We start from the raw sequence: 9,592 nt of genomic DNA, 5'->3' as shown, positions 1-9,592 counted from the left end.
CCCCTTTATGCGAAAAGTTAACTGACCTGAGACCTGAGATTGTTGAACGCGGCGTTTTTTAATTTTTATTTTTTTTTTAATCTAAGACTAGATACCTCCTGCTTCCCTTTGTCGTCTTTCTGAGTCCGCTCCGTCCGCTTTCTGAGTTTGAGCTCAGGCGACATCAAGACAAACAACGAGCTCATTTTTTTGCTAAGTGTTGAGAGATATATAGAGATTTATAGAACAGGTTTTTAAAGTTTGCATCGATTTTGTGTTTAAAGGTAAAGATGACATTTTAAGACATTTGCGGGCGAACCGCGCCAAAATTTTGATAAATCTGGATACAAAACAAACAATTTGATGTCATTTAAAGTAAGTCCCCCCCCCTTTATGCGAAAAAGTTAACTGACCCCCCCCTATCCTGGCAACATCTGAACTTGGTGCCCCCCTCTCGTTTTAAGGCCCCCCTCCTGATAATTATTGCACAGTCCCTAACGCTAACTCCCGACAGTAACTGGAACTTAAGGGAACTCACACCCCTCGCTAACTCTTTCACCCCACTAACTCGAACTTACCACTTACTTGAATTCCCAGTTATTTTGAAGCATTGTTCTTTTCGTGGACCGTTTACTCAAACATTCTTCACACTGAGAAATTTTTATCTCATTTGATTTCCTTTTCGTATTTTTGTGAGTTTGATTTTAAGTTTGTAAGCACGTCCTGAGCGGTTTGGGAGCTGGTAACAAGACATTTTATGGAGTCCCTAGGCTGTATATAGCCTGCGTAGCAAGCGCATAAAAGGCTGGACAACATGAGGGATAGATCCCGCGCGCGCCTGTAGAGAACGATGGAGCGAATGTAGAGAGAGGGAGCCCTTCCTCATGCTTTTCCTTCCCTAGCGCGCGCCTCGTCCCTATTTCCCAATTCATAGATCCGACATGATGCAATAACAGCCATGTGGTCCAACAAAAAGTCGACAATCGACGGCAAAAAAAGATTGGTTTGAGATATTTTTGCGAATCTGGACAAGCAAATAAGCATTTTTCGGTCAGCGGAGAAAGTGCTAGTCCTGTTTTCTTTGACCGACAACACATACTACCTACCGAAGAGAGCACCGCTTTATCTTATCATTTCCAAGTTTTTGTATTTCGAGATGGATCCGTGCCGACTCCATTCATCAACCAAACTTGTAGTTATCTATTTTTATGCTTCTCTACAAGATTTTCACCAAGCTTGGACAACAAATTACGTATCCATCATGTTAGGTGACCGTGTTTTATTTGCCAAGTCGCAGGAAAACCCCTATAAACGTCTTTATTTTAGATAAAACCGAGCAGGATTCACAGACCTCATCCGACATGAAGTACAATTTGTGGGACTTTTGTGGGACATTTGGGTGTTGCACTTCGCTGGCTTCTATTTGCTGCTTTCTGATTGGTATTCGTGCGCGCCTCGGATACATGTTTGATTTCAAAACATATCACTCACGAATCACACTCACGAATCACGCGCAGATCCCATCGACCCTACCACCACCACACACACCTCCCCATAGAGAACCCACCCTCTTTCTCTCCTTTTGTCTGGAAGGGGGGTAATGGACCTTTTCTTTAATCACACAATGTATCACATAACTATTTTATATAACTTGGATTTTATTAGATGTTTATATGAGGTCAAATCAATTTCTTGCTTTCCTCCCTGCTTTGAATTTTGACATCTTTTTAGATGGTTTGGAACATTCTAAAGGAGAGTTCATTTCCTAGAAAAGAAAGTAGTATGCGTTAAGAAATATTTAGTAAACATACTGTAAGAAAGAGTGGCAACTGCTAATTAGAGGGGGGCTTGATATAGAAAGGAAGCTAATTAGAGAGGGGGCTTGATATAGAAAGGAAGCTAATTAGAGAGGGGGGGGTTGATATAGAAAGGAAGCTAATTAGAGAGGGGGGGCTTGATATAGAAAGGAAGCTAATAAGATAGGGGGTTAGATATAGAAAGGAAGCTAATTAGAGAGGGGGGATTGATATAGAAAGGAAGCTAATAAGATAGGGGGTTAGATATAGAAAGGAAGCTAATAAGAGAGGGGGGCTTGATTTAGAAAGGAAGCTAATAAGATAGGGGGTTAGATATAGAAAGGAAGCTAATTAGAGAGGGGGGGGGGGGTTGATATAGAAAGGAAGCTAATTAGAGAGGGGGGCTTGATATAGAATGGGGCCTTGATTTCAAAAGCCGATGTCCCTTTCTAACACTTGGTATATGTTTGGCCCATACAAAAGTATAAAAACGCAATTAACTGGTGTAAATGAGCAACAATAACATTAACACACCTACCCAGGCCTTGCTCGGGCAGGGAGGGAAGGGGGCTGTCCAGTGAGGGGACGAGTTGAAATTTTTTGCTCTTTAGGGGAGGCATTGGGGTGCATTTGACCTTTTGCAGCAATTGTTTACTTCCTTGATAGTTTGATGCAAGATAAGAGAATATGAATGTTTATTTCACCTTAACAGATGGGACTGTTGCTTTCTTTTCCACTACATGTCCTGAAAATGCCTGAATAAAAATGATCATATTTTATGATACATGAAAGCCATTATTACGTTACATGACTATTGTGAAAGATTGAGGATTTTTAAGTTTGTTAAAATCTTAAGACCCATGCACTGCCATGCTCAGTTGATAATAAGACAAAGGAAATAATGGTAAACTACATCACACAACCCTTCCTTACAAGGGATGCAAATAGAGCAGGGGCGTGTCTAGAGAAAAACGCAGGGTGGGGTCCTCAGTAGTGCTTCACTGACCATGGATCGATTAGGTTCAAATCCATGGCTCTGGTAATACTTCACTAGATCCCTCTAGAAACATTTTCTATCCAAATACACACATAAAATTAACAGTCTCCTTACTACTAGTGAAGGGATCAATTTTAAGAGATCACATGAGCAGGGTGGGGTCCACACACCTTTGCCCCCACCCCCCCCCCCCCCCCCCCCCCCCCCCCTCTGGACACAAACAGCATCTCTGTGCCAGTAATCGTGGCTGTTTTAGCAAGCACAGGGCCATACAATCAAGGCATACCCACCTTGAGCGGCTGGAAATCAGGATCCTTCACAGGGCGAGGTGCCTCTGGTATTTTTTCATCAGAGGGTGCCTGTGGTACATCATCATGAAGCTCAAATGATGGGCTCTTCAGTATTCCCCGTGGTTTGCTATCAATCAGCTTGTAAATATCAGCTGGACTTTCAAATTTGCTGCTCTCCTCTTGGACCTATAAGAACAGATACCATGTCTTGTAAGAATCAGAATGCTTTACAGACTGACACTGGTTTCCAAAAACATGTAAAAAGATCTGAGTATTTCACAGAATGTCTCGGGAAAAAAATGGATAAGGAGATGGGTGGGTGGGATCACCTCTATCCAGTTTTATCTTGAATGATTTTATTTTGTTAACTTGACAAGATTAACTAATGCAATATGGGGCATCAAATAGGTAAATTAATATTATCTTCCTAGTTGGTATGGTATTGGTATGATATTGGTAAGAAAAGATCTAAGGAAGTGCTGATGAGAGTGGTGACTGCAAGAATTATTACCACTACCTGTGATTCCTTATTTTCTCTAGGGCTGAAGCGCACTGGAATTGATCTTGCATCATCATCAACCTCTGATTCTTCATCATCACTATCAAGATCATCCTTGAACTGAATGCATCCTCTCTCTGGCACCTGAAACTCTTGTTTCGTCTCTTCTCCTTGAAGTTTAGACTCTTCTCCTGATATGCTGAAGATGTTTTGGGATTTGCTTGAGATATTTACTGGTGTTTCCTCAAAATGAGGTGATAGTTCATTTCTACAAGTCTCTTCAATCTCAAGCTGGTCAAGCTTTGCAAATAATTCCATTTCCTCAGTTGATAAAACTTTTGTGTTTATTGAGCTTGTTTTATGCCCCTTTAAACCCTCCACACGCTTTGGAAAGAAGTCCTTTGCTTTTGCATGCGCCTTCCTCACTCCTTTACCTAAAAACAGTAAAAATATATAATAAGCTATACTTGTTTGTAGTCACACCTGCACTTTGTGCTTTTCATTTCTGAGAAAGCGCCAAGGCATAAAAAATGCAGAAAAGAGATACACCTATTTCAATAAAGGTCAGCACAAATGGTCAGGCCCATACCCAGGTTTTTTCTTGAGGGGGTGCGAAATCTGAAAAAAGTCAACCTTATTTTCCTGGGGTGGGGGTGATGTGGGGGGTTCTCTGATAAAAATCCGACCACACACAAAAAAGCAAAAAGGGATTTTTTTACGCCTTCGCATTATCTCCACGGGACATTTATTGTCGGATTTGGCTACATACCAGAGTGATCTAGCTTATGCTTTATAGTTTTGTCTACAAATAGCACGTCACGAGACTATGATGAAAGAGAATAAGGGATTTGTTCTCTTATATCATGGTCTCTTGAGCACGTCTATTGAGAACCAAAAGTGGACCTTCGGCCATTGTGGAGGGTGCCTTCACACCACCTGCAACCCCCCCTGGGTACGGGCCTGAAGGTAAATTTCAATTGCCATATGGCACTTCTTTACCGAAAGGTGCTTATGGGTAGTAAATATTTACAAAAAGAAAAGAGGATAATAAACTCAATTTACATATATTTTTAATTACTCAATATACATATATTTAATTACATTTAATGGATAGTCATACATTTTGTTTTTATTTTTTAATGTGGATCAAATATTTTTGGGATCCATGTGTCATTTCATGGTATATTTTTCTGCAAATGCAATAACTCCAAAACAATTAGGTAAGGGTCATTATTTAACAGGGGGAAGGGCTGCTATTTTTTTGAGCAATGATTTGGAGGAAGGGCCTAAATTTTTGATACATGGTTTAGAGGAGGCGTTAATTTTTTAATCAGGTATTCTGATCTATAAAAAAATTAAATATAAAATAAATTGATGTGATGGGCCTTTAGATTCTACTTTCATGACTTTCGTTTGGCTGCGTCGAAAATCATTATCCCATAAAGTGTGGCCTCCACTTTTTTCATCTTTTGCGGTTTTATTTGGTTTTATTAACTTCCATCAATGAAATTCCGAATTCCGTTTTTTGGTGGTGTTTAAGGCCAGCTTCAACATCGCAACTTTTTAACCAGAAAAAAAGATCATCTTAGTACCCCCCCCCCCCCCCCCCCCCAGGATAAATAATGACCTTCCCCTTAGAACTTTATTCAGTTACTGGCTGTTTTTTTGGTATATTCTGGTGACATTGGCTAGGAAGGCAATTTGCTATGAGGTTGTTTCGCTTTGTGATCGGAACAATTCAACACTCATGATTGACAACCACCAAAAACAAGTCAGGTATAAAGTTACTACTCTTTGTTTTTGTGATTGCATATTATAGCAACATAAAGTCTCAATATTATAGAAAGAACAGTTGCCCTGCCTTTGCCTTTCAACACTTAACTTACACTAAAATATATAGTGCAGCCATGACCACCTTATTATTTTGAGAAGTAAACAAAAGAGAATGCAGGAAACAGTCCGACTCATGATAATTATACTATCATGATAATTCATGATAGCAACCCCTGTTATATCCACGGTTATACTAAAAAAAACTATAATTCTCCTATTATTTGCTAACTTTTTTAAATATTGTCTTACCTCGACAGGCAGAACTGACCAAGAAAATCTGGGTCCCCGAGGATGGAGTTAGCAGGGAGTTTGAATTATTGCCCAAAAAGAACAGAATTACTCTTGTGTGTTTAAAACGGTAATTTATTATTTTATAAAACTTTAATAAAACTATAATTTAGTATGCAGTAAGTTTAAAATACATATTAACTAAGCAAAGAGTTATGGTTAAAATAGATATATCAAATCGTATTAAAGTGCGAAATCGTTCATATGTAAGCCTAATCTCCAAGGAAGGCTTTCACGTCTTCAAAGCCTTTCTCCCTGGCGAGGTGAATCAGAATCCCAGTACAGCGTCTTCCCCGCTTCTTCATGCAAAAACTACAGTTGCAAATACCCCTACAGGGTGGACAAACCCACTGCGGATTCATAATGGCCTCTTTCGCGTCCTCTCCGTAGCGATTTCTCAAACATGGTCCGCAAAACTGCCCTCGGATTCCAACACAGTTCTCACTTTTGCACGTGGTTTTGAGGTCGTCCGTCTTCTGCCTGCATTGGTGACAACTTGTTCCATTGATCGAATCGTATCGCTTATCTGCAAATCTCTCGGCAACGAGGACTAAGTCCGCTTCTGTTACTTCAACAAGCGGTCTAGGAACCGGGGCTCTTCTTCGTTGTTTGGTTTTTCGAGGGCTGTCTGGCTCGGAGGAGTTTGAGAAAGAATCGGTGGACCGTCGCCGCTTGAATCGATTCATGGTTAATGGGCCTCTGATCTTCACAATTAAAGTACTCTCCGTATAAACAACCGGCTCAGCGTCTTCTAATTCATTGTAGAAACATTCCTCTGGCCTGCATCTACGGCTGGGGTTTCTTCTTGTCGGGACTCCTAGCGAGAAGCGACGGGAGGCTCGCTTTGATTTCGGCGAGGGGTTTCTCTTCGCTGGCGGGGTGCTCGTCGCACCGAGAAAATGTTTAGCTCCTTGTGGGAATAATTGCTTTAGCAACGCCTGATTCTCCTCGATTCGAAGTCTTCTTTGCTTTTCGTATTCACTTTCCTGCTCAAATGCCTGCATTTTTGTAGTAAATTTCGGGATTGTAAATCTTCTAGACAGGAACCAACGTGAAAGAACTACTGATCGAAGAACCCCGGCAAGATCAGATGTGGCGGGAAACTCGTCATGTGACGTGTAGGTTACCACAGGAAACCCACGCAGACGGAACATGTTTATTTGGGAAAGAGGTTGGGGAAATGCAAATAAAAAAAAAATAAAAAAAAAATAAAGGAATAGCTTAACATTTGTAGTATGTCAAATAGATTATCTATGCTTGGACGCTCGCACACAAACAAACAATTTGGCTGCCATTTTTTTAGGTGAGCCACATGATGTGTGGTTTCATGTTTTCATATAGTTAAATAGCCTGTTGACTTCTTATCAGAAATAAAACATGTTCTAGCTCTTTCTATTTCCCCTTGATGATGTTAATCTCTAATCTACACTACAAAATCAAAAGGATTAGAGCAATGCTCTAAATCTTGCACACTTTTGAACCCTGCTCACATTGCAAAGTCTGTGTGTACAAATGTTTGCCATAAAAAGGTAATAATAACAATTACTATTATTATCATTTTATGCACAGGAACTAGGGTACTTTGTCAGTGAGTGATGAATAAAAAAGCAAAAGTTCATCCCCAACTTGTGTTCAATATTGCATTCTGCGAATAAAATATTCCTCATTTAACCTTATTGCAAAATGCCTCTTGCCTCACGATTTTGTAGTTGCCTCTTGTTATATTTTGATATCTCTCAAAAGCTCAAAACATTTGAAGTGTGCTGTGTAACCATAGACTTTTGAGTGTCTGTGGCAAGCGTTAGCCCTCTCCAAACCTTACTTATTTAGATTCTTTATAAAATAGGGATGGAATGATTCTATTGTTAAGTTACAGTCAACGTTGTGATGTTGGTATGAGACATGATTGATAAGGGGAAGGCTCATCTCATCTTTCAACTTACCTTACCACCAACGCATGCCTGGCCATGCCCTGGTACTGGAACGATATGTTATTTAAGTTACACTTTCAGACTAAAGTTAACCCAAGGATAAGTAAAAATGTTTTGCATCCGAAATGTACTCTATGATTGTGAAAACACAAGCCTTAAACCTGTATTCTCAGAGTGCAACATATATGGTATAGGTGTTACACCATACCACAACAACTATTAACCCAAGCTTACCAGACACTTGTTTTTCAGAATCAGATTTTATTTCTTCTTTAATTTCGATAAAATCACTTTTGTCCTGTAATGGAGAAGAATTTGAGCAATATTTCAAGTTTTGCAAGAAAAACATGAGTTCTAAGGATCTAGTCTTTTATGCAGGGATCTTGGTGAATCATCAAAAAGCCTAGGTTTCAAGTGCTGCAATAATATGCACCCGAATTGGAACAAAAAAAATCATGGGAAATGGGAATATCCCTAACTAAATAACTGGCAACAGTAATAATTGGATCCTTAATATTTGGGACCACATAATGGCTGCAAATTTCACATTCTAAGGTTTAAAGGGCTATAAATGTGGAACTAATTAAGAGATGCGTTCTAAGGGTTATAAAGGGTTATAAATTTTGAATTCAGTAAGAGATGCAAACCTCAGTGATTTTCCCAAACTCTTGAGATAGCTGCAGCTGTGACGTGAAACTCTCTATATCAGCTTTAATTCCTTTGATGTTAGTTTCTATATCATTCTGCCTTCTTTGCACAATCTCCCTGGCTTGGGTGGCTGAGCGCTCAGCAAACCAGTTATCTCCCAGAAGAACCAGAATCTCATTAGTGTGGATCAGTTTACCAGGCATGAAGGCCAGGGAGCCAAATGGTACCTGGGAAAAAGAATGATGGGACATGGAGAGCGTCATTTAACCAGGTCTTGAATGCACGGCAGAAAAAAAGTAGCTATGACAGCTTAACAGGCTAGATCAGAGAGGACTGGGCTGCACAGTGCGGTTCTCCAGCAGTTCATTCTGGTGTGAATTTCGTAGCCCAAGAAAGCTCTGTAACCTTGTGCATGCTGCATGGCCAAAGCTACCAGGGATCAGGGGGTGGGGGAGGGCAGCTACCAACCTAGTAGCAAGGGTAGATCAAGCTTTTTTTTTGGGGGGGAGGGGGGGGTTGACCAGAAATATTGATAAAATGGACACCAGCTTGAGGTTTGTGGGTATGCATCCCAAGGAAATACTGTGTTTTCCTATGCACTCCAAGGACCTCCAACTCTCTCATATTCAGAGCAGCAATCAGAGTCATAAGGGGTGGGTGGCGGCATGCCTCGAAGAAGAAAGTCGACACAGCCAGCCCAAGGAGAGGGGTTTTAACCCCCTTAAACCCTCCCCCTGCATCTGCTACTACTATAGTTGAGATTCACAAAGGATATATGAAATTGCCATCTACCTCAATAGTTGATTGCTTTAGCTGGGGTGAGCAGGAGGGGAGGGGGGGTGCATTGAATGATGCATTGATTGATAAATCTTACCATGATATCATGGTTAAGTTTCTCTGGAAGTGTTTTCAAAGTATTATCCAGGGTCTCATAATCACTCTTAAACTTTTCCCTAAAAAAGACGATGATAGTAGCAGTAATGAATAATAATAAGTGAAATAAATGACAATTCTTTACCATGTGCGGAGTCGAGTTTGACAATCTATAATCGCCTGCAACACAAAAAAACATAAATCTAAGAATAACATAGAAAAAAATTAACTTATCTTTTTTTTTACTATTTACCGTTCTTTGATGCTCCTGTAGTCTTGTTATTTCTGCCAGATCATTGATTCTTTGCCGTGACTTCGAATCATACACATCACCCGCCATTTTGGATTATTTATTGCCTCGTTTTGGTTGGCAAAATACTCTACTTGTCGGGGTGGGGATAAAACTTACTGTGGCGGTAGAGGCGGGAGTAGGACTAAAAATCCCCCATGATCCCTAG

The 9,592-nt window shown here is 40.3% G+C and overlaps 2 protein-coding genes across 4 annotated transcripts; both read right to left on the bottom strand.

The window, feature by feature from the left end:
• Positions 1-1,619: 1,619 nt before the first annotated feature.
• On the bottom strand, positions 1,620-9,514 carry LOC5505157 (unconventional prefoldin RPB5 interactor). 3 transcript variants are annotated; one of them, XM_001625969.3, is made up of 9 exons: positions 9,388-9,514; positions 9,280-9,314; positions 9,136-9,214; positions 8,261-8,488; positions 7,848-7,911; positions 3,577-3,995; positions 3,063-3,248; positions 2,480-2,530; positions 1,620-1,744 (listed from the first exon to the last, which is right to left on the bottom strand). In XM_001625969.3, the coding sequence occupies exons 1-9, from the start codon at positions 9,472-9,474 to the stop codon at positions 1,664-1,666; spliced, it is 1,230 nt and encodes a 409-aa protein (XP_001626019.3). In that variant the 5' UTR covers positions 9,475-9,514; the 3' UTR covers positions 1,620-1,663. The 3 variants fall into 3 exon arrangements, with proteins under 3 accessions (XP_001626019.3, XP_032229480.2, XP_032229481.2); XM_032373589.2 differs by having other exon boundaries at positions 3,580-3,995; XM_032373590.2 differs by lacking the exon at positions 9,136-9,214 and having other exon boundaries at positions 9,388-9,480.
• LOC5505166 (cell division cycle-associated 7-like protein) lies at positions 5,740-6,851 on the bottom strand. Its single transcript, XM_001625968.3, has one exon. The coding sequence runs from the start codon at positions 6,834-6,836 to the stop codon at positions 5,895-5,897; it is 942 nt and encodes a 313-aa protein (XP_001626018.2). The 5' UTR covers positions 6,837-6,851; the 3' UTR covers positions 5,740-5,894.
• Positions 9,515-9,592: the final 78 nt, after the last annotated feature.

Source organism: Nematostella vectensis, chromosome 13 (assembly GCF_932526225.1).
Source record: "Nematostella vectensis chromosome 13, jaNemVect1.1, whole genome shotgun sequence".
In the NCBI taxonomy this organism is placed as follows: Eukaryota; Metazoa; Cnidaria; class Anthozoa; order Actiniaria; family Edwardsiidae; genus Nematostella; species Nematostella vectensis.
The sequence above is the reverse complement of the archived record's forward strand: the minus strand, read 5'-3'. Positions and strand labels throughout refer to the sequence as shown.